Source organism: Drosophila hydei, unplaced genomic scaffold, assembly GCF_003285905.1.
Source record: "Drosophila hydei strain 15085-1641.00,03,60 unplaced genomic scaffold, DhydRS2 tig00000063-arrow-pilon, whole genome shotgun sequence".
In the NCBI taxonomy this organism is placed as follows: Eukaryota; Metazoa; Arthropoda; class Insecta; order Diptera; family Drosophilidae; genus Drosophila; species Drosophila hydei.
This window is the reverse complement of record NW_022045657.1, coordinates 6,130,658-6,157,098: the sequence shown is the minus strand read 5'-3', so window position 1 is coordinate 6,157,098 and position 26,441 is coordinate 6,130,658. Positions and strand designations below refer to the sequence as shown.

At 39.3% G+C, this 26,441-nt stretch overlaps 2 protein-coding genes across 2 annotated transcripts; one reads left to right on the top strand and one right to left on the bottom strand.

Annotated features, from left to right (window-relative positions):
• The first annotated feature begins 22,246 nt into the window (after window positions 1-22,246).
• Window positions 22,247-23,023, top strand: LOC115482788. The gene has a single exon (XM_030222790.1). It carries the CDS (start codon window positions 22,247-22,249, stop codon window positions 23,021-23,023), a length of 777 nt encoding a protein of 258 aa, XP_030078650.1.
• Window positions 23,024-25,162: 2,139 nt separating this feature from the next.
• On the bottom strand, window positions 25,163-25,939 carry LOC115482787. The gene has a single exon (XM_030222789.1). The coding sequence runs from the start codon at window positions 25,937-25,939 to the stop codon at window positions 25,163-25,165; it is 777 nt and encodes a 258-aa protein (XP_030078649.1).
• Between the last annotated feature and the right edge of the window lie 502 nt (window positions 25,940-26,441).

The window sequence follows — 26,441 nt, the reverse complement described above, 5'->3', positions numbered from 1 at the left end:
GAGAGCACACGGCAACTGTAAAACAACGCACACTGCACAGGTGTAGCATGGAGGAGGTACGCTGGAGTACTCAATTGTTGCCACTGGTATAAGCAGTCCGTATGCCATTTGCAAACACACAGCCATCAGAATGAGTCCGGGCTAACAGCGAGCAGGTAGCTCAGACGCAAAAGCTGACCTCATGTAGCAAAGTCCAAAGCCAATGTAAGAGGAACGGCGACTGCATTCGTTCCGGACAAGGACACCGGTTGGCGTTTGAAGTGAAGATTGGTTTGGGTTTGCACATCATGCGCTTCGTTGGCTCACCCGCTCAGATCGGGCAACCGCCGCCTCGTGTGTGTGTCTATTTAGTATGGCTCTGGGTGCAATTACCAATGAACGTAACAGGTGATCAATTGTAATAAAACTCCCAGGGTGCTTTCGCTTTTCATTTCCATTGAACTGTCCCACACATCTACGTCTCGATATGTGTAAATGTGGGCGTGAGTCTTGCCTGAATTCGTGCATTTCAATCCCTGGTCGCAGCTATTGCGTGGAATTATGTGGACGGCGCGTATACTTGATTTCGCTGCAACTGTTCCTATTGCCACCCATCGAGCAGGCGATTAAGCGTGACCAATTGCTCCATCACCTTTCAGATGCCATGTTTATGGCAACTCACTGCTCACATAAAACGAAAACGGTAACATTTAATCACAGTCCAGCTGAAATACACACATATCCTAGTCGATCTCTCAGGGATTTACTTTGTTTAGTTCGTTGTTGCACTGCAGCATTGACAACTTCATATATTACATGTCTCTCTGCAGGCCTTAGCTGAGATTACACTCAGCCATAGATTATGTCTGCGATTTACTACTGAACAGGTGTTCAACAATTTCTTAAAGATGGCGATTCTTACTGTAGAATTTGAAGTGAAGCTTAATGGCAAGCAAGCTAACCAAAAACTTACTCCAACTGTTCCAAGCTGGAAGATGTAAGACATATTAACAAGCATTTGTGAAAATTATTCAAATTTCATCAAGAGATCTTCACATATTCCTGCTTAAATGTATTTTTTCGGCACAGGAAAACCAATAACAATAAATGAAATACATTTTAAATAATGTATATTATTTTAAATATTAATTACCATAGAATATAATTGCTGTATTAGAGAAAAAAGTAAACAAATTGTAATCACATTTTGAATAAGTTTATTATAACATAATTATTATAATATATTCATTGTTAGAGTAGTAGTATAGAATAATATACATTTACAATTAAATTAATTCAATTAGTTAAATACGAATATGAAATAAATTATGGAAAATGTTTTTCACTTAGTTAGATAGCCTGAATTCATAATTATTTCTCAGCCAGACTTTAGATTTCAAGTAAAATTGTGCCACACTAGCAAATACACCTGCATTAAAACAAGTGAGCCTCAAAAAAAACCGCAAATTCAATTAAACCAACTTCAGAGTTTTATTTTTATATTTTTTTTTCTATGCAGTCCAACTCTCAGCTTTGACATTTTAAATGCAGTAGCAACAGCAGCAACAATAATTACGTTTGAAAATGCTAATACATCAGCGTACGCGTAATTACTTCAAACACCTTGCCACACGACAGCGCAGGGCATGGCCATTCGTCTGCTTAATCCCAGGGCTGTGTAACCATGCCACTCGGCCCCAAACCAGTGGCTACAGCGTAGCTCATTAGCAGCGCAAAAGCGTCCCCAAAAATACACACAGACACCCACACACACACACAAATCAGACAGCAATTGCAGACAGACTAAAACCCAAGCCAAAGCTAACTCTTGTCTCAGAGTGCGCTTATTGGATCTGTATATATGTATGGGTGTGTGTTTGTGTGTGTGAGGGTGGGCAGCACTAATGTGTCATGTTAAATTAACACTTTAATTTATTCCGCGTTTTCCGCGCTGCAAAGTGCATATTTAATCAGTTTTGTATTTACGTTTGTTGCCACCGTCATATCCTGCTTCTGCACCCAGAAGCGTCGTATTGCTGGGGGTGTGGCATTCAGCCTGTCGCCACTTTTGTCTGTATTATAACACACATATGCACATTCCTATATGTACATATATATATATATAAACATATATATATATATATATATATATATATATATAGCAGGTATATATGTTTTTATATATATATATATATATATATATATATATATATATATATATATATATATATATAAACATATATACCTGCTCTTGCCCGTGTATTTTGGTACTTGCTTCTCTTTTGTCTGTCTGTGAATTTTGTAAGCCATTTTAATTCATGTTAGTGTTTTTTTTTGTTACTTTTTAATTGCAGTATTTAACGCAGCAAACAGAATGTTTAATTACTTTTACTACTTTACAACAATTACATAACTAGAAAATAATTCCAACATACTGAAAATTGCATATTAAATATATTAAACAGCTTCTGCTTGCCAATTAGCAGCCAGCACAAATTGCAAATTTAAAATAATTTTAAAAGCATTAAGAATTTATTGGCAAAAATTTTAAAGCGCACTAATTTTCTGTATTCATTTGTGGCCAGCTCGCTAATTAAAATGCAACCAAACTGGCTGCATGAACTCAATTGTTGTCATAATACTTGAATCATGTTGTCAATTTGGCCAGCTTTTATTTACCCTGTAGCCACAAATTATGACTGAATGGGTAGCAATGACTACTAGTTTATAAAATGAAATGCATTTGCTGGCATAATTCAATGAAACGGAAAAGTTATCGGCTTAATTTTTTTGACTTCTCCTTTTTACTTTCATTTAAGAATATAATTGTGGAAAAACAGCCTAATTTTAAAATGCTTAAACATTCTTGAGTTTAAAATAATTTCAGAAAACGCTGTAATATACTCATATATATATATATATATATATATATATATATATAAACTTGAGTGATGATTTAAAGCTAAGCTTGATCAGCCTATGTTAAAGAGATTATCCTAACTGTTAATTTTCAATGAGATTACGGTCGTATAAAGCTAATAAGATAGCATAACTTATAGGGTATACGCTGGACGAATCAGCGCACTTACTTTTAACTTACTCGCAGCTTTATGACTGCAACGCATCGACCAAGAGGCAATAGAGTGAACAATGCAGTTAGGTCAAAGCAAACGCTGCCGAAAGGCTAGTAGCCAAAGGGCCAACATGTCAACTCCATTGTGACAGGGCTCAACAGTACAGCACCCTGCGCTACAAGGTTAGCCTGAGGGTCGCCATCTGGAGCAACAGCAGTTGCAGCAGCCAGGCTAATGCAATAATAAAGTAACCTTGGCCGCTTGCATAGCCAAAGCCAACAAGAACACATGTTAGCCATTTTGATGTTGGTAAGCTTTTTGTAAATCCTGCGGATGAACATGCTGCGAATATCCTGATAAAAGTGAAGCTCATTGGATGCATTCTGCCAAAGAGTAACCATTCTTGCGCCTAACAGCTGATGCCCGAATCAAGAGCAATGACTGTGTAGCTTAAATTATTAATGCAAGACAGAATTCTTAAAACCAGTTAATTTGAATAATATTAGCTTTGAACAGATTGCTTGAAAATGCACGGAATTTGACTCAAAGGAACCAAGGTGACTTTCACGTCTTTATTAAAATGGCGAGTCAGTCTCACACAGTGAAATATGTCTTTGACAAAAACCGGAAAACAATGGCTGTGGAATGCAATTAAAACACAGCACCCATAAAAGGTATTGTTAGCTATGTCAAAGCTTTCATTTGTTGTTAAGGCAACGGGACAATGAATACCATTTTGGACATGAATTAGTGTATTTCAGTGGATTTGATTCCGAATTATGTGAACCTGTGAACACTTGAATGCAAATGTTGACTTCTCAGTAGAGTCTCTGAGGCACGAGTATGGTCAGCAAAACAAGTAGCATGAAGCTTGACGGAAATTCCTAAGCTTTAATAGCAGCCCCGGGTCTCACATATTATAGAATAATTTCTGCACATCAAGCAAATAATTAATTACAATTTTTTTGTGTTACTCTAAGGCATGCCGTATAATTTTCTGAGTCCGAACATATATAATTATTACATATATAATTATACATATAATTATTACATATATAATTATATATCCATATATATTTGCCCATGCAGGTAAAATCCTTTGGAATATTCTTACAGCATATGAGTCTATATATGTGCATGAGTAAAATAATATTTTCATATTCCTTAAATAATATATATAAATGACTTATATTAATTCCGCAGAAATGTGAAATTCGAATCGGAAGTAATTAAAGTATTTGCCACATATGTCTTCACGGATTTAAAAAAAGAAGTCAATTTAGACATTTGCACGAAGTCGCTGTCTTTTATTTCTTTCAGCTAAATAATAAAAGTTCTAGGCTGAAAGTTATAGCGCAGTCTGCCCATGCTATTTCACTGTTGAGTGGCGAAATACCTTTTATTTTCTTTCCTTTTTTAAACCACGAATCGAATAGCTTCCTAGGACCAACAGAAGGGGAAATTCAACCCAACTCCCAGCAATTTCAATTAAGGCCTGACTTACACGCAGCCACACAATTTGGTACACTGCATGCGAGAGCAGAGGGCTGGCAATCACCTGAGGTAGCGCTAAGTAATTTACGTACTTGAATTAATTTGCCTGTGAAAAGAGGTTGGCCCCAAAACACGCCGCTTGCCTGGATTAAAATAACGAAATTTACTCTTGAACGTTGGGATATCAATCAGAAATATCGCCGAGGTACTACCGAGTGGTTGGTTGCACTAATTAGAAAGTAAATTGTGTTCATTTATAAACCTCTCGTTGATGTTAGAGAACCTTTGTGGCCCAGCAGCTCCATAAGAGATGTGCCAATCAAACTGCAAGTTGTTAGCTGAAAGTTTTTAATTCTTTTGCCACTTGGTCGTTAATCAAGACTTTGCGCAGCTGCAATTTAAGCAGCATTTATACGTGGCCAGAGCAGGTGCTTGGTATTTTATTTTTGGGCCGCATCATTTACACGCAATCAAGGTAAACCAACGCTCAACAACGGCACCCCACTTAAGACATGTGTCATAACTCAATTTCATGTGCAATTTCATGCACCTGCGACGACACGTAATCGGGCTGCTTGCCACACCTCATCTATATGCGATGGCCATGGTCTGCACTTAGCGCCTTTGTGCTGTCTGTTGCATAACCAAGTAGCCTGGCGATGGCCACAATTTTGTAATCAAACGGCTGTCCATTTTATAAAAACACTTCAAAAGTCAACTGCAATACAAAGCAGCAGTCAAAGGGCTGTCATGCCCCTCTCAAGTGCGTCCCTCCTTATGTTGACAAGCGTGTGAGGGGGTGCGTGTGTGTGTGTGTGTGTATACTAGTCGAGTGGTGGAAAAAATGGGGTACGTGCGCTCACTCATGTGCATGAAATGAGCAATTTTAAAACAACAAACGGCGTAAAAAGTCAATAACCAATACCCTAGCACTCAGCGCTGAGCAAAGAAAAAATGATATTGGCAAAGAGAGGGCGTGGCAAGGGTATAGAGTAGCCAAGAATATTGGTTGTGCCTAACACCAAGCTTGCCGAGAACCCTTCTCATACAGCTCATGTTGATGTGTGTGCAGCTAGCTACACTGAGGTCTGCTTGGCACACACAGGATTTTAAATGCGCTTTCTTTCCTTATACAAAGCTAACAATATGAAAATATAATAATATTAATAGGAAAGCATTTAGTAAAAATAATAATACTTTGCTGACTTTTATGGACTTTTAGTTATATATGATGAAAAGCATATCTTGATGTTTCTGATACAATTATATGTAGTAGAAGTGAGTAGATGGCAACTTGTAAGCACTAAGAAACCCTACACAATGCAGATCAACCACGATGCGCACGTTTGCCCTGAATATAATCTTTTCAGCCAGTAGACAGTAACTTTGGCTGCATTCGTGTATGTAATTGGGTAAGACAGCCAATCAAGTCGACGACTAAAACAAGTTATCAACTCGTTCATTGGAGTAATAGTGTGAAAAAGAAATGACTATTGTATGAATATAAACTAAAATAGATATTGCATTATATATCGAGATAACACATAAAAGTACAACATAGAAACAGCAACAATTTCACTTTATTAGCATGTCATTGGGCAAATGGATTGCAATTATTTTGCTCAATCGCTCTCTAATTTCCGGTGCAAAAATACATGAATACATACATATGTATATACACGTATATATATTGATATGCATATTCATAATACCTTGGGCAAAACATCGAACCAAACGGAAATTATTAATTCTTACGCATGAATTCGCTCGATTTAATTTTGATTTTTATCTGCCTACACACAAAATTTTGCAATTGATGAGGTTTTGTTGTGGGTCGAAACGTGGACAGATAATTGAAATGGACATATGATTGACTGTGGTATGTGTGGAGCTCCACTCAAGTGTACTCTTGTGGGTTATGCATTTTTATGTTTGCCCGCCGGACAATCAAAAATAATAGAATAGAATAGTTCGTTTTGGCTACCCTTAAAATTGTATAAAATTTAACTGCTGCAAAAGCCAAAATAATATATGATTATGTACGTAAATATAAATAAACAGCTGCATAAAAATGTATTCTGCCACGGGTCGTGAAACACGGTTAATATTTAATGCGTGTGGCTGTAATGTGCACATAATTAAGATATGCCGAAATTCGCATTTCAAATATGCACGAGCGCACAGAAGTATGCTACGAAATGAGTACAATGAATACTAGGCATGCAGGCAGCGAACCCTAGTTGTGTCTGCGGCTATAACAGCAATGTAGTGGCTGTCCATGCCGCAGCTATGCTCGACACCCAGCCACACCCACTATTGCCTCACTGATGGTCTTGCATCATAATTAAATCACGTCGAATGTGAAACTCGCCATCGCACATACGAGGCTGCTGCACGAATTATTAGAAATACAATCGCAGCCGTAACAAACTGAAAATTGTACCTACATGTTACTGTTACTTGATCTACGACAAGTGAAATTAATTAGTCCGAAAATCGTATTACGGCAGACTTAGCTCCACGAATGATTTCCAAATTAGTTCAATTTGTGTGTTAAAGCAACACAAAAATGCACATTACAAGTTTAACAAGTTGATTTTACCTTCTATTTGCAGTGCGCATTTTGTTGAATATCTCTTCGATGTCCATGTTTAAGAGGCCAGAATTTCACTTAATTTCTAACTGATAACTTTGAGAGAGAGAAAAATATTATGCCATTATCGTAATGCCCGTTAAAAAAGTAAGATAATTCCTTCCAAATGCTACTACTAAAGAGAAGAGGTAGCATAACACTTTAGAATTTCTATACCAATGATTTGAAACATGGAATTATTCTTCCGTTTTCCAAAAAACAAAGATTAAATCAACTCTGGGTGCTTGAGCACTGGGCGCTTAACAATTTTCATTATAACTCAACTAGTAGTGGAGCACGAGTAACTAATAACCAACTAATTTGTAAGTTAATTATTTATTAATAAATTTTAATAATATCCAGTGCAATTGGTATATTAGACTTAATTCCATTATAGTGTTGCTGCTAAATGAATAAAGCAGAGTTAGCCTGGAGTCAAGAGCTCTAGAGTGGATGAATTACAAAGGGTGTGGCACAGATGTTTGTTGAATGGAAAATGATTACGTGGCTAGGAAAGTGCAGCCAACACGTAGAGCAATTAACATAATAGGCGTAATCAAGAGGACGCTACATTCGTTGCCAATTTACAGGCGCTGACGCCGCGGCAGCGGCCGGGCCAGTGTGTACATAATTGGCGTTAAAAATAATGCGTTTGAAAGTTAAGAAGAGCTCAAAAAAATGAGCACATGAAATATGTGGGCGCTTAACTGCAAGCGATGGCGATGGCAATGGCGACAATTGCGGGCACACAAATGGACGTCGATTGCACCCACACATATGTACGGCTGAAATGGCCAGCATTAAAATTTAGAAAATCCCCCATTCAAATGGGCAGCACGTAGGAGAGAAGGCGCTTTGTAACAGGTTAAACACTGCAACACGTTAATTGCGGCGCTTAATTGCGCGCAATTTGCAACTGTTGCATGTGTGCCACAGTACATGTGTTGGTGAGAAGAGAGAGAAAGCGATAGAGTAGAGGAGCAGAAAAAAAGGAGAGTCGCCATTTTTATGCAATAACAATAAGGCTGCATGACAATGCAATGGCGACTTTTTGAAAAATTACTCTGCACGACCAAAACAGCAGAGGGCCATTTGTAGCTGCCACAAAATGCGACCAAATGAACAGCACACAACGACACAGTCCCGGGATTGCTATCTAATAGTTTGCCCGGGTACAACTGCCGCTCGACTCCACACCCCTCCTTGCCGCTTGCCACTCACAGTAGCTAACGACTGACCAGCACACAATGGTCGCTCTAATTGCCATACATTTTCGGGCTTTCAATGGTTTAGGCCGTAGCGTTCAGAGACCGGTGCAGGCACACTGGGAAAGCTTATGCTTCTGCTCGAATGCGAAGCATCCCCATCTCCAAGTCGAGGCCCGCTACCAGAGCATAAGTGTAGTCATAGCCACACAAGATTCGTGTGAAATTGTGCATGCAGAAAAAACGCAACATTTAAGTTAATTTTCGGCTACGCAAATTGCACAATTTGGTAGAGTGATTAAAAATATAGACAATTTTGTGGCTGTCCAGCACAAAAGTGCTTCATTCTTATGGTAATAGCAATTGAGTGTGGGTCTCTTTGTATCCAGGAGTGTTTGAAATCTGACTTTCGTGTGTATGCTTTGAAAAGGTTAATGGTTTGCAGCAGATTTTTATATATAATTATTTTGATTAGTGGCTATATACAGAATATAATATAAATAATATTATTAAAAATATATGCCTAGCAATAAATATAAATAATTATATTCTATATTCTATATACATATATATATATATATTTTTAGATATATATATTTTTAATATTTTTATTTGAATTACATTTTTTTAATTTTAAGCATAAGAAAATGTGCAAAGAGCGCTTTGCCTTGTTGATTTTATTCAGCAAGAAGACGTTAGAAATTTAATGTACATTAATTAAAAACAAAGCCAATATATATATGTTCGAAACGGTAGAGCTGAATATCTGAAGATGTTGGCTTATGTGAAAACAGACTAAGGCTTGCCCAGCTTGGTACCCAACTCTTGATACAGAGAGTGAGCGAAAGAGAGAGGAAATAAGAGTTCAAACGAGAGCTCTTAGCTCTAAGATTATTAGCACAAGATTAGCTAGAGAAAGAGCTACTCTCGCATTAGGAAATAAGCAAACTGTCCTAACTTGAGCTTCAATCGGAGGCCCATTTACTATTCAAAGGCCGAATTACACAAAGCAGCATTCATTAATGCTTTTCACATGAACACAAGCATCTCGAAACATGGCTCAAATGAAATTAATTAAATGATTTGTAGAAGCTTTCTTTTTGTTGTTAATTCTGTTATCATTTTGGCAAAAATAAACATCGAACACAGCCGCTGGCAAGCACCGCACAAAAGCATGTTACAACAATGTAACAGCTACGACAACAACAACAACAACAACCAACAGCGACATGCAATAACAACGGCAGCAGCAACAATTACGATAACAAGGCAATTTGGTTACCAAATGATAAAGTCAACTTTAATTAGCTAATGAAAAACGTAACATGAACACTTGAGCATGTAAATTAATTTTGGGTACTTTTCGTTCGCTGAAGCATTCATCCAATTATGCGATGCGAAACAATCTGTCAGTGGGCATGGCTGACACAGCGCCGCAACCGGCTGCAGTCGCCGCGGGGCAGGTGACTAATTTATTTTTTCTGATAATGTAATTTGCCGCGAGCCCCGCCTGCAGCTGTCGGGGCAGCCTGGACTGCTGCGACCAAAGCCAATTCATTTTGACAGTTGGCCACAAAACGCAAATGCACAAACTGTCAGTTGTTAAGTATCATTCTAAGAGGCCGTGGGGCACCGCTGATAGCTCCTCTTGATGCAACTGGGGAGGCGGCAGCCGCAAAGACGGCTTGCTGATGCCGTCTGTTTGTGGCAGCTTTGAAAATTGCCAAACCAACAAAGGTCATGAAATACAACCAACATCCGTTGTATCGAATGTCAGCTTGCCGCAAATTCTGTTCTGTGTTCAGCGCTCATGCATTATGTATGTGTATATCTATGAAAAAGGAATCAATGAAAGTTAGGCAACGGACTTATTAAATGATGCTAAAAAATGAGCCTTGATTTTTTGTACTTTCTGGTAAATACCCCCTGCGGCAGCTACTTAAATTTAATAATGTGCATTCAAGCGTGCAAGAGCACATGAGATGGGAGTTAAATCGTCCTGTTAAGCTTAGAGGCCGCATCCTTCATTACTTGTGCTTGGATGACCCAGAGGCTAAATCAATGTGACCCCAAACACATACTCAACTAGGCTGCCCTTTTTAACCACTCTGTCTCCCACACACACACACAGACACACACAAACATACATACTCCCGCACATATGTGGTTTAAAAATTAATAATTCAAAGGTTTACAGTTCAAGAGCCAACTGGCCTTTCAAAGCAAGGAATTTAGATGTGGACAGGCTTAAAGCATCTGCAAATCGTTTTCCATTGATTACTTCAATTGAAATATCAAATATGACTAGTTCATAACAAATTTAATTAGTTTGCTGCTTGCAAATACATTTTAATTAAATTCAATTTGCTCAAACTACACAAAGACAGACAGCAACCTACAAATGGACAGACATATATATTTGTGTGTATATGTTTATGTGCAAAGGTGTAGCTGTGTACAGGTGCACAATGTGAATTGGTCGAGATTTGCATATTTTATATACAAAATTCTAACATTTACAACAACAACAGCCTCAACGATAGACAACTTTTGGCAACACTGCCAACTTTGACGTTTGCCTAACTTGTCATAAAAGCTATTATTCATAAGTGGCAGCCACTAGATTGTCATAGCTTTAGTGGGCGTGGCATACACACAAACCTACACGCACACATATGTATATCGTAATCATTACATGGTAATTAGAAGTTTTCAGCAAACTACTCTCGGCAGCTGTTGGCAGGGGGCACCCTGTGCTGCTGTAAACACCTTGTCCTCATGCCATGGCAAATTTGTGAATTTCTCACAGTTTGATTGTTCCGAGGCGGTTTAATTTATTTATGAAGCCGAGACACATCAATCTTGTGCAGCTTCTTAGATTTACCATATGCCAGCCATGAATGGCTGTGTGTGTGTGTGATGGTTGTTTGTGTGCCGCTTTGTGTGTGTGTGTGTGTGTGTCGTCCCTAGATGCTGTAACATGCGATGCCATGGTTTGCTGAATTTGAGTTTAATGACGTGTAAAAATGTTTTTCACGGCTTTTGATTATATTTTACCTTGAGCGGCGCTTAAGTTTTTGCTATATACATGCTCATACACGAACAAAAACACACACACACACACATATACACTCGTATAGTCCTGGCTATGGATCCCTTCCGTTTGCCATTTGCAATGAATAATATCGTCGACGTCCTCCATCGCGACTCTTTTGCATATGAATACCTTTTAGCTGCGCCGCTGATTAGCAACGCCAACTGACAATGGCAGTGGCCCAGCGTCGGAAACATTTTAATGACATGCGACCGGCACGCCCCGTACATACACACACACACACACACACGCCCACCCACACACACCCCTTTTGAATTGGGCTGACAGTTATCGTTTTCAAAATATTGTTATTTGCTTTTTTGGGGTCGCTGCGTTTACGCTACGTTAAGCATATTGTTTTGCAAATGCTACGATTTAAGTTGTAAATTAACTTTAACATTCACTTTGATTGTCGCGCAATGAAAACTTATGTTTATGACAATTTATTGCATAGTTCAAGAGCTACACAAATAACGGAAATAATTGGCAGACACAAACTTTCTACAAAGCCAATATCCGAGCAATCCCAGCCTGATTGCACTCATCTCCAGGCACTATTGGTTCTATACTTTAACTAACTATACTTTAACTATCCACATTGATGACTAGTTTCTTTACGCAAATATTTCTCTTAACAGCAAAAATGTTGCTTATCTTAATTGAAATCGAAATTTCTTTTCTGTCAGATAGTAGGCGATTACAATTTCAATTAAAAATTGTTGCACAATTGACCACACAAGGCACAGTGCCCACACTGGTGATCAAAGGCAAATATTTCGATTTCTTTGATATGCTGGCAGACCTACCAAAGTGCAGAAACCGCATGCAATTAAACTTTAGCTTTTGATGACATTTCAATTAGGACCAGGCGCTTACAGCAGTGAAATATTAAAGTATTAAAGGCAAACTCTCTTAACATGGCTCATGAGTCACGAAGAAAATTGTTTGAAATGTGCACAGGTAAAAGTAAATCGAAAAGAAGAAAAGAGAGAAAAGTTTCTCGTTGTTAACAACAATGCCCACTGTTGACAATTGTTCCAAGCGCGTCGAGCAGCTGGCTATTGTTACCTGCCCCCCTGCACCCACCCACCGTTTGCAGGCCAATCCTCACCTTTGCGCCTTGTCCACTGTGCACGCTTTGACTTATTTAATGCTCAAGTAAATCTCTAAAAAGCCCCAACAGCTGCAAAAACAATCCCACAAAGTCATACTTAGTAAATAGCAAATACGCTTTTACTTGTTGCTGGCTGGCGCTTGGCCGTCATTGTTGGCCCATTGTCTGTGCAGTCAGTGCAAACCCTAAGCTAAATGCAGCTTAGTTTAGCTGTTGTCTTCCTGGCGACCCAGGTGATATTATTGGCCAAAGTTAAACAATTGTAAACAGTTACAAGTCACAACAACTGCAATAGTTTTTTGCTTTCCAACTCACGGTCCTTCCATTTTATCTGGTCTTCTGCTAAAATATATATATATATATATATATATATATATATATATATGCGTTTGCTATATATAAATATGTTTCTTAGTTACACTTTTTGCGTACTAGGGCTGGTTGAGTTCTTGTCTGAGCACGAACAGTAATCGTTCTGCACAGTTACAGAGATTGGATAAGAATAAGTAAATTACATTTTACTGTTCCATATCAGATTATCAGCATAACACAATATCCCAGCTGTTGAGATTACAAATTTCATAACGTGCAGGTTCTTCATAACGTGCACACACACACACACACATATATACGCCCAGCCGACCATTTGAATGTGAATTTGTACAATTATTACAATGAAATACACGACAACCACAATAATCAACTGCAGGCATTAAAGCCTCATAAAGGATGTGGCCAAATGAAACCTAAGCACGCACAGTTCGAGCTTATGGGCGAAATGTCTGAATGCATTGGCCGTGGCACGAGAAATCCTGTGCCTGGGCCGCAATCCTGGCCTTTTTTGCCTCAGCTACAAGTTATTGTGGTTACAAATTGTGGCAAAAGCTATCAATGATATTATCAGTGCTACCACCGATGGTCAGCCGACGGTTCGACCATATGCAACCCCAATTACATCCGGTTGCAGTTTCAATTTCAATTTGCCGTGGCCGTTGCACACAAAGGAACCAAACGTGGGGCCAAAGGGCAATCCATATGCCATGTACTACATATTCCGTATTGTATATGCCGTATGCTGCACACAGTATTCCGTCTGCCGTATTCCGTGTGCCTGTGGCTGCAGCTTGGCATAATATTAATTTAAATTAGACAGATGCTGGCCAAAGCGGACCAAGCAGCGACATGGGTGAAGCATGAATTTGCATGGCGCTGGCAGATTGAGCCCTGGCAGCTAGCTTATGGCCAAGCTTGCGGTGGCCAACAATAATGCCATAATGGTCGTACGCTTGGCTTCACCTGTGTGCTAATCATTTTACAATCGGTTTAGCGATAGTATTTCCCATTGCCAGCCGTGAACCGTGAAAATTGCAAATTCGGCAACAAAAATGTTGCATCCAAAACACATCAGCAGGCAATTGCAACTAACTCGGCTAATTAACCATAAAATGCAGTTAATAATACATCATGTTTGCCCCTACAAACAATAAAATGTTATTATTTTTGCACTCCTCGCTTTGGTTTGTTTATGAATTAAACGCATCAAGTAATTGCATAAATATGCATTGCTTCCACCTTCCACCTGTCGCTACATATGCAAATTTTGGGAATTTCCACAACTTTTAAATGTTGTTGCAACACATTTTGTCTGGCTGTTACAACTATTTTTTATTATATTAACGTTTTTCGCTTGCGGCAGCAGACGCGCTTATGCAAAATTAGAAAAACGAATTTTTAGCAGAGACGCATCAGTAAATTCTCTAGCTGGTGTTGAGCCAATTAACACACACACATAAATCGATATATTATATATATATATATTATATACATATATATAGATGTATATACTTGATATACCCAGGCACAGTTGAAGCTCTCAGTCATGGCGGCCACACATATTTCCGCTTCCGTTGTGCATTAGTCGCTTCATGCAACATTTTGCGGCGCAGTCGCCAATGTCGCCGCACATAAATTATAGCAAATTGTTTGCATTTAATTGCATGGTTTGCTTGCCATTATTGTTGTAGCATCTCATACAGATACAGACGCAGATATATGCGACTAATGCATGCTCGTTGTAAGGTCATCCGGACATTTTGCGGCTTTGATAAAGTCGCGCTAATTAACTGCTACTCCTCGGCCCGTTTATCCTATGTTGCAGCTGTCGCTCAGCCATTTATCGAGTTCAGACACTCTGCACCACACTCAGCTAGAATCCATTCCTCAGCAAATATGACAAACGTTGACAGCACTGTCATGCTGGAATGCTTAACAGCTATGAATGACATATATAAATGTGCTCTAATGCAAATGGGATATTCCTGAAAATTGAAAGTTCTCTTAGCAATTTCAGTGAATATATGAATCTAATACAACTTAGATTATGGAATAAGTTCTATCGTCCTTTGCCTTTAACAGCTCTCAACAAACACTGAATATATTTATTTATTTTTTAAGTCTGCTTAAAATTAACATAATACTATAAAATATTCATTACTTACCTATTATTACTCATTTTTCTAACTTTCTGGCTACATTATGGAAAAAATCATATGTAATATAATAATATAATGATCATCATCTAAAAAAGAAATAACTAAAAAATTATTATTAATTTGCACTTATTAATAATCATGTTAATAAATACTATTATTAATAATGATCTTAATATATTATATATATATAATATATATATAATATATTAATATATTTAGTGTGCTCTAGTTGGTCATGCCCGACTAGAAGATACCCCGACTCCTGCTTACAGCTGCTGCTTCGATCATTGTTGGCCATGTTTGACCACATGTGACAAACACAAACACACATAGACAGAAGTCTCTAATATAGAGAATAAGCCAACTTTACGGTTTGAGAGCAATGCAAAGAAGACATGAAACATCAACATCCTAAATATTTAGAAGCTGTTTATACATCACAAGATTCTAAACTGAACATTTTGATATGTTCCTCTGTTATTGTACCTCAAATATGCTTCAAGACCTTAAATTTAAAACGGAATAATTATTTGAAGAAAAAATATTTATTAATTTACTACTGTTTGCTATACGAGAATACGAGATCAGTAACTCCAAACGGACTGACAGATGAGTAGACTCGTCATTCTGACAAGGAATTCGTATCCTTCTGCCATCTGTTACTTGCACAAGAACAATCATAGCCTGAGTTTCCATTTGCAATAAATTCAGAGAATAATAGATTAATTGACTTTGAAGCAATATTTTTTAAGTATTATCATAATTTACTTGATTAAGTTAAGAAATAAGCTTAAATGGAACTTCTTTAATGGCAACAGTTCGCTGTATTAGATTGAGCCGTACCATGCTGTATCAGATAAATGAACTCCACAAGCAGTGATGCAGTTGGCTGTGCTGCTGGAGCGATAGTGTAATGTTTGCCACAAGTAACTGTGGATGTAGTATGTGCTAAACGAGAGGAGCGAAAGCTCACCTAATTGAGGTATTTGTGCAATTTACACTTCAGCAAATCATCTCGCTGCTGTTTGTCTTTTCATGTTTAGCCTCCATGCTTATAATCGTGCTTGGGATGATACACCATTTGCGATATACGTAATCGGGCTGCCGCATCAGCATGTAAATTGCATTACCTTTGGGTGCGTGGGCCCCGAGCATCAACTTGCGTAATGCAATAAACAGCTCGTAAATATTTTGATACCAATTTTCCAGCGTAATTGACTCAACGGTACTTTGAATGTCAAACAATAAATTCAATTACCAATCCACATGCGTTCAGGGGCACTGCGCCCCGCCCCTTCTGGCTGCGTACATCCCCATGCCCTATGCTGGATGGGCCAAATGTCGGTGTCGGTGATGCTTAACCCTACCGTGCACGTGCTACGGCCACAGCAATGGATATCCCGAAAATCTCGCAAGAAGCGGGCTCTGTTAAGGTAAAGCAAGCGGAAAATCAACGCACAAGTCGATAAACATTTGTATGAACAGAAAGCCGTGGATGGAGAGGCAAAGGCCCTAAAGAAAATGAAATAAAAGCAAAAAATAAGTTTGTAGTTGGCAAGACGAAGGCGGTAACAGTCGTCCAGCCGTAAGCCAAAACAGCCAAAGGGATGCACGGGTAAAAGGCGTAAAGCAATTTCATATAAAACCAAATAATGTTCGGGTCGCAAAGGGTGCACCTTATGCCACGGAAATCATTTATGGCAGAAAAGAACTGACTAGAATTTAAACGTTGGCTTAAATGAGCAAAAGATAAAATAGAAACGCGGCAAATAAAACTGTATTGTCTTAAACTATAACCTGAGGTATAAAACAAGCATTCTAATTTTTATTTTTGGCAGATCATAGAAGTTACTTTTAGGAATCGTGTCGTTTTGGAAAATGAGAAATATAATAGAATATAAAATGAGAAGTAGAAAGGTATTCTGATTGCTCAATATTTTCATTTATTTCTTTCTCCTTCCATCAATCAAACATTTGCATAGATTCTATGGACGACTTTGAAACTGATCTGCCATTAACTTAGCCTCTAATACATATGTACATCGATGCATATATGTGGCATGGTGTCCAATAGCACCCACATGGAAAGCTAACGCAACTCATTCCATGCGCCTCCGCCCGCATTTATGGCGCACAAATTGAAATTTATAAGAATATTGCGGATGTGAGGGACGCAACTTTATCAGGGCTACAAATAAAAACAAAAAAATGTGTATATATATAAAAATAAAGCGAAACAACCCCGAATACGGGGCCAACAAAGGCAACAACAATGACAGTCAAACAATGCAAAATCAATTTAAATTTTCATCTCACACTCCTGCAGACACACACCCGCTGCACACACACACACACCACACACTTACATGGGAAAATAAAAAACACGAAATGGGTGAGAAAATCAGTAAAGCAACCGCAATCTTTCTCCAAATTGTTGTGCCGTGTGTGTGTGTGTGTGTGTGTGTGTGTGTGTGTAAGGGTGTCACTAGCGCTGCCGCCACGCAACTCAATCATAAGTAAATATTACACAGGCGCACACGCATGCGATTGCTGAAAGAAAAGCAGTGCGGGGAGCGCAAGGAGCCGAAGGAAGGACAGGATCACAAGGAGCAGTCAGTGGCAAGCTTATTATGCCCTCGGGTAAAATATAAGCAGGCATGCAGGAGAGGCTGGCAAGCAGCATCGGGTTGGCAGGCGAAACACGTTCTAATAGATTTCCAGCCTCTCGCCTTTTGATGGCTACGTAGACGTTGGCAGCCCGTACAAGTTACACATGTTGCCTTTGTTTGGCTTCCTGTCACACACGCGGCCTCACTCGCACACACAGGGAGGCAAGCATTTGACATGACATTTGCTGGGCGCTGCCTCAATTGAAGACTGTAAATCCTTTATTCAATTTTAGTCATGAACGCCTAAAAGTATGCAACGCGATAAGCGCGTCACAAACAAAGCCCAAGGATTTGGAGCATAAATACGCCTTGATTAGAGTTGAACGACGCGTCGTTGCCAATGGGTATATACGTATAAATCAGATAGAGCCGCCATATATGGCCTTCCTATGCAAATCGTTGGCAATTTGACGATCCACGCAAATATGAAAATTATGCCATTGGCATTCCAAAAATGGCTACAATAGGACCGTGGGTCCGTCCACCAACCGGCACGTAATGAATAGGAAAAAACGAGCCGAACTGCAATTGACAGGCAAACGATACGCATTGATGGAAAAACGCGGCGGCGGCTGCCGGAAGCTGGCACACAACTAATTGGACATCCGTTTTCCGTGCGATTATCGGCCCCGGCATGGGCCCCAAGGTAAGCTAAGTATTTCTATTTAACTGCTGTAAATTTGTGCCACGTTATTAACGCCACTTTGAGTACTGGGCACGGCGCTGCGTGGGCGCCAGGAAGCGACGCTAAAAGGTCGCCCGGGCCGAGCATAAAGAAATAAAGACCCAAGCTACAATTCAGGCAATGGATTCATCTACTATTTGTTGCTTTTTCTCTCCTTCTCTCTAGCTCTTTCATTCTCTTTCGCTCTCTCTCTCTAGGCACGTCTGCCGCATTAGATCTGACTCCGGCTTTAGCTTAAGCTGTGCCAGCGCACTTCCATTATTTTGCGCGCACCCAGCCCGCTTGGCCACGGCACAAAGGCAACGTGCAATTGTCGGTGTCGTTGGCTTTATTTAATTGAAGTCAATTACACAGCTGGATATGCCAGGCCAGACAGCGTCTTCAGCCAGCTGGCGGCCTCATTAGATCAATGTGATGTCAATGTCGCCATGTCTCCATGTCCAGTAAATAAACGTTGCCCGTAGCGATGGGAATGGCTCAGATTTTGTTATTGCCTTTACGGCACAAATCGCATGTGTTAAACTTTTAAGTGCCCAGCACTGATGGGGCTACACGTTAAGCGGCTTAGGACGGGTCTTATGCAGCGACGACAACAAAGACTTGGCAAGATCAATGGGCTTTACGGAACAGTCAAAAGTTTTGCAACCACTTCAAAAGCTGCCTTTAAGTGGTGTGCACTGATTGTTTGCCACCTGATTCCAAGTTATCCATTCAGACATTCATTAACAGAAGCACCGCACGTGTACCGTGTACCCACTTTTATCCTCACCCATTCCGAGCAGCAACCCGCATGTCACTCAACTCAACTGTAGCGCCTTTCATAAGGAAGCTGAAGTGAACGGAGCTTAAGCTAAATTAAGTTTTGATAATTCCTAATAATCTATTCAACTAAGTTTTCAAAAATGTTTGTTCACTTCTCTGGCAAATCAGGTGACGAACTGGAACAAGGGCCAAGCCTGGCCGCAATGCAGCTTTGGAGGCGAAGGCATTCTCTTATTTGCCTTTGCCCTGTGGTCTTGGCGTCTAGGGGCATCAGCTTTTGTTGTTCTCCAGCAGCAAATTGAATTTCAAATTTTCTAAGATTTGAATGTCAGATAGCTTGCTACTTATTAGAAGGAGAAACGAAACCCCTCAAACGTAGCTTCATTTACGGAATGCTGAAAAGTTTTGCGGTATCGCCGCAAAGCACTGCAAACAATTTAGGTAGCAATTAAATCTTATTAAAGCTTAGTTAAAAACTTAAATGTTAGAATATAACTGATTAACTTTGAAATATAAATATATTAAAATAAAATTTAAGTAGAATAATATGTCTTTATATATACCTAATTAAATAGTATTAAGATTGATGTAAACTTAAACTTATATAAAATTAACATGGACGAAGAGAGTTATAAAAGCAGATGATTTATGAATAAGATGAGCTAGATTGATATAGTAGCATATTCATAAGCAGAAATAAAACATGAGAATCACATAGAAGTGCATTTACTTAGTTACAGGTCTGCGAAAAGATTTCTCTATTAGATCTAGAAAAATTGATTAATAACATCACCTTCGGACTTGCTGATGTAAGAGATAATATTAATTTGAATATTTAATTTGATGTAATAGTAATATAAAACTCAATATTAAACAATTTTTAAAGCAGATGTTGCATCCTACTGTAAATCCCTATTTCCCTTTATTCCAACATATTTCCACTGAGTAGAGGTTCAAAGCATATAACCCACAAGAAAACATCTTCAAAATGATCTGAGAAGCTGATTGACTTTTAAAGCAGTTGGTTAACTTGTTTAGCTGCTCGATAGTTTCTCGCAGTGTAATAGCTTTGAAAAACTTTCAGCGCCAACTATTGTTGAAAAGTTTTCAATTGAGAATATTAATTTAGTCAATACATGTGGGCGAAATGCGCAAAGACGAAGTGGCAGCCACAACAAAACCCAAACAAACGTTAAAAACTTTTGCGGTAACGCAACGCACATCCAAAGAGGCCAAGCGACAGCAGCAGCTTAACAGCTCAGGTACTGGGCCAGGAGTTTAAAGCGACAACGCGCCGGCATAATGTGGCTTTGTGGCGTAATTTCTATTTGGCAAGTTGTTGTTGTTGTTGTTGTTGTTGCATGTATAATCAAGAGGTCGTGGCCTGACCCCAAGACTTGGTAACACCCACAAACCCTTGGCCCAATTAGCATTGTCTCTAACGCAATTGGCTGTGGGCAATGCTTTGTTGTGGCCACATTCCGTGGAGTGGCATCAAGTACCTGGCCGCAAAAGAAAAATGACAGCACACAGACACACTTACGTGCAGTTACTTTGTATTTGTATAAAAATAATTCGGTCAGTTGTCACTTTGATGTACCCAAAAATGTTGGCAACACTTGTTTAGCCGCGGGCCAACTTTCTACTCATCCTCGCATCCACGCCCACAGTCTCACACCCATACACTGTGCGCTCGTATGTGTGCATTTGTATGTACATAGATAAGCGAGCTCTTCCTGCTGGGAATTAGCATACAGACTGCAGCTCTCCAGACTCGCTGCGTCCGGCGCACAACATCATCAACGGCCTCGAGGCAGCAGCAGCAGTAGCAGCAGCAGCAGCAGCTGTTGTTGTCCAACTACCAATCCTCGTCCGATTCATGGGGCGCCCACCATCCCCAAGTCGCAACCACCTTCAGATTTGTGTATGAACAATTTTTTATATTTTTTTTTTGTTTTTGGCATTTGCATGGAAAAACGTACGGCAAACGACGTCATGGTCATCGTCGTGCTGAGTGCTGCCTAACATTCAAAGTCCATTCAATCACACACATGCAAGGTACAAAGGAGACAGAAGGATCTACCTGCTAACTGACCGTCCAGCCGGGCGGCCAGCCAGCCAGCCAGCCATCTATACATTCTTGATGTGGACGTCTTTGCCCAGCGGTAACAACTGTCCGCTGCAGAAGCTTCTGTTGCTTTGTTTCATTTGTGTTGATGTGTGCGTGGGTGTGTGTGTTTGCGTGGGAGTGTGTGAATAGACGGAGGTAGGAACACAGCTTGTTTCCGGCACGGCACGTAAAACAACACGACCAAGCAAAGCAAAATGGCGCCTGCAGTGAATTGAACTTTTGCATTTCAAGTGAAAAGCTCATACAAAGCAAGAACATGCTCTAACAATAGCCAAACATGCAGAAAGAACAGCCAGAGTCCAACCAAATGAAAATTTTGAAACAAAAGCTGCCAAATAATACAATCTCTAACCTACCAACACAAAAAAAATTAAACGCAAAGAATTCCTAATGGCAAGTGAGTTCCTGATTTCCACTGGAGTTATTATCCAATTGCTTACACACATGCACAAACAGGCTTAAGCATACAAAAACATATTCAACTGATACAAACAAGACTTCAAAGTGCTTTGTGAAATCAACACATTTCAACTTTTAAATATCAATTTTTCTATTTTAAGTTTCAAAGCCTTAATTCTAAGTACAAAAATAGATCTTATCAGTTCTATCGAAGCGCCAACAATTAACAGTCGCCAATTTAAGCACCTCATTACTTAAATGCTTCATAGAAATTAAAGTGGCGTTCGTCGATGAATCACATCGAATAACCCCTGCAAACACAATTTTAACTTATTGAATTCTTTCAGTCACATTATGAACGATAACGTTAATTAGATAACACATAATTGAAACGATGAATTGCAAGACGATCCATCAAAGCCATGAATTAATAATCCATTGATAACGATTCGACTATAAAAGACAGCGCGTGCAGCCCATTCTCCACAGAGTTATTTCTAACATTAACCAAGCAATATGATTGGAAAGTGTGTTCTTCTTGCGCTCCTGGTCGCCTTCGCCAGTGCCTCACCAGTCGCCCAGGATAATGGCATGGTCGACTTTCGTGAAGCCCTTGACATGTTCATCAACGCCTATAAGAAAATGATGCCCTGTGGCTTCGCTGCCGACAATATTCCAGCCATGGCCCCACTGACCGTCGATTTCTTCCCCTTCGACTACGTCAACGGAGAGACTCACCTTAAGGGCAATGTGAGCAACATCCGCGTCTCTGGTCTCGACAACTTCCAGATCCTGAGCGGCAGCTTCGACAACAACACTATGCGCGCCACCTTCGACTTTATGTACCCCGCTCTTCAAATTCTGGGATCCTATGAAGTTGAGGGTGTTCTTAGCATTGGTGGTCTCTTGATACCAATTCGCCAGAAGGTTCTGATCAACAAGAAAATCACAGATTTGCGCTACGTGGGCGAATACACTTTCGGCCAGAGCTTGACCAACTCCAATGGACTGCGCATCAAGGACTTGAATCTGCACTACTTTGTTGGTGGTGTGGTGGCTGCCAACTGGGATCAGTACATGGACATTGCCGGAAACAACTATTTCAACAGTTTCATAAATTCCTTCTCTGTGTTGTTCACTGAGGAGATTCAGCCTTATGTCACACCCCTGTATGAAAAGTATGTGTTGCCCTCCATCAATAGCCTGCTCTCCAACATGAGCCTTACCGACCTGAGCAACTACTTGGTAATGCAAGCCGGAGTGTGGAACAATGCTTGCAATGTTCAGGCCTAAATATGGAAGCTGAGTTAACAAAAAATAAATCAAATTTGCAATATTATTCACGACGCATTTTTATACCCTGATCCCATTAAAAATGGGAAATCAGGGTATAATGGTTTTGTGCAAATGTATGTAACAGGCAGAAGGAGGCGTGGCAGACCCCATAAAGTATATATATTCTTGATCAGGACGACAAGCCGAGTCGATTGAGCCCTGTCCGTCTGTCTGTCCGTCCGTCTGTCCGTCTGTCCGTCTGTCCGTCTGTCCGTCTGTCCGTATGTGTGAACGCGTGGATCTCAGCATCTATAAGAGCTAGAGACTTGAAATTTTTTTTGTAGGTCCGTGTATAGCACGCGCAGGTCAAGTTTGTTTCAAATATTCGATAACTATTCGCATTTAATTGTTATCGAATAAAAACATTATTGAAATGCAGTAAATAAATTATATCTCGAACGTCTTAAGAGCTAGAGCCTCCAAATTTTGTATTTAGTCTTATATATATTTTATGCAATTTTGATTTTTGTTGGATTTTGGATACCGGCTCCAAATTCCCCCAAATTCTTAGAATTTAAGTTTAGTTGGAAATAGGGCCATTATGTGAAGGCGTTTGCATCTCAACCAAGCCAATAGGATATGTAGATCATATGCTGAAAATTTCATTAAAATCCATTAAGTAAAACAGAAGTTATTAAACAAAACGTTTGGCCAATTTCCAAAAGCACATGTCAGCAGCGCCACGCGCACGCATTTTTCCTATGCGTGTGCACACATACATTCAAATGCGTGTATTCTTTTCTATTCCAAGAATTGAAATTGCGATTGAATTGTGCTGAATTATTAGCTGCTACTTATGTTCAAATTTGCAACAGCCCGTGCAAGAAGGACAGTGGATGCGTTGGTAGAGGCCCCGCTCGTATGCAGCTTGGTCCGGGTTCGAGACCGGAGGAGATGAAATGTTTTTTACTGTTTTATTTTTTTTTTTTTTAGTTATGAAGTGGCGGTGTTGGTAGAGTTTGTGCACGTTGCGCAAATAATCCGGGTTCGAATCCTGGTCTCGCAATGTCGATTTTTATTTGTTTTCTCTTTTTTTTTAATACTCGATACAAACTACGGAAAATATTACAAAACTCAAAGGACTGGGATCAGGGTATCTCCTAGTCGGGCACCCCGACTAGAGCTTTCTTACTTGTTTATATTATTATTATATATTATATATATATATTATTTTATTTTCTCTTCTTGACATATTAAAGCGAAAGCGAAAATAGTACGAAATAGAAAATTTGAAGGATATATAACAAAAAAACAAATAAAAATTTTATAATATATACAAAAAAAAACAAAAAAAAAATTGGAGGCGAGATATATTTTAATAACTGCATTGATAAGAATAAAACAGATAGAGTTATCGATTATTTGAAATCAACTTAAATTAGCTCTTATTGGTGCTGAGATCGACGCGTTCATACTTACGGACAGACAGACATTCGAATAGGACTACATCGGTTTGGCTTGTCGTCCTGATCAAGAATATAAATATCTCATGAGCTGTGCCACGCTTCCCTTTCCCTGTTACATATATTTTACTAAAATCATTATGCCCTGAACTCCTATTTTCAATGGGTTCAGGGTATAAAAATTATCGTAGCCAAATCGAGTGAAATTTCTGTTTACTTGGAAAATATAAACTTATAGGATTGAACAACTTTTTCGTGCTATATGCATTTTAAGTTAATGTCCCCATTTAGCATTTCGATTTCACAAGAATCTATTATATAATACAATAGATTAATTTTACTCCATGATAGTACATATATGCTGAATATTGACTATTGGTAGTGACTACCAAATGCCCAGAAATCGTAGATACCTTGTCAGCAATTCTCCCTAATAAACCTAAACCCTGCAAATTCGAATGTTCTTTCTCTAGTTGCTCACTAAGAAAAATTTGTTGTTGAGTAACTTTGGTTAAACTTGCAAAATCTTTTAGGAATAAACTCTTCGATTCTGCTATTTTAATTGCATTTTGCAATTTGCATATTGCTGTCTAAAACACGGTTAAGTAATCATCTTCAAGTTTTGTTTCATATGATAAACTTGTGTTGGATTATTTTTTTAATTAACACTACAAGCAACCGGATGTAAATCGCTTTAAGCCTGAACATTGCAAGCATTGTTCCACACTCCGGCTTGCATTACCAAGTAGTTGCTCAGGTCGGTAAGGCTCATATTGGAGAGTGCGCTATTGATGGAGGGCAACACATACTTTTCATACAGGGGGGTGACATAAGGCTGAATCTCCTCAGTGAACAACACAGAGAAGGAATTGATGAAACTGTTGAAATAATTGTTTCCGGCAATGTCCATGTACTGATCCCAGTTGGCAGCCACCACACCACCAACCAAGTATTGCAGGTTGAAGTCCTTGATGCGCAGTCCATTGGAGTTGGTCAAGCTCTGGCCGAAAGTGTATTCGCCCACGAAGCGCCAATCTGTGATTTTCTTGTTGATCAGAACCTTCTGGCGAATTGGCATCAAGAGACCACCAATGCTGAGAACACCCTCAACTTCATAGGATCCCAGAATTTGAAGAGCGGGGTACATAAAGTCGAAGGTGGCGCGCATAGTGTTGTTGTCGAAGCTGCCGCTCAGGATCTGGAAGTTGTCGAGACCAGAGACGCGGATGTTGCTCACATTGCCCTTAAGGTGAGTCTCTCCGTTGACGTAGTCGAAGGGGAAGAAATCGACGGTCAGTGGGGCCATGGCTGGAATATTGTCGGCAGCGAAGCCACAGGGCATCATTTTCTTATAGGCGTTGATGAACATGTCAAGGGCTTCACGAAAGTCGACCATGCCATTATCCTGGGCGACTGGTGAGGCACTGGCGAAGGCGACCAGGAGCACTAGAAGAACACACTTTGCAATCATTTTGCTTGGTTAATGGTAGAAGTAACTCTGTGCAGAATGGGTTGCACACGATGTCTTTTATAGTCAAACTGTTATCATTATCTACAAATGGTTCAAGGGGGGCTTTGATCGATCGCATTTGAATAGGCTGTTTTGGCACATAGTCGCATGGTATCAAGAAGTCTTTTCGTATTAAACTCGACGATCTATTGTATGAGTCAACAGCATAAGTAAATTTGATTTATAGGACTTAACATCTATATGGCTGGATTGAAAATGAGTCAGCGCTAGCCTACATTAAATGTTTCATTCCCATTTTAAAATAAGGAATGGGAAGCCAATCACGATCAAATGATTTAAATGTTTGATAATAATAATCATAATAATAATAATAATAATAATAATAATAATAATAATTATAATAATTATAATAATACTTTAAAAATAAATAGAAATATTACAACGATTTTTGTTCCTCATATGATTCCAAATATATTTTCCCTTTAAATTAAAATTCCATTCA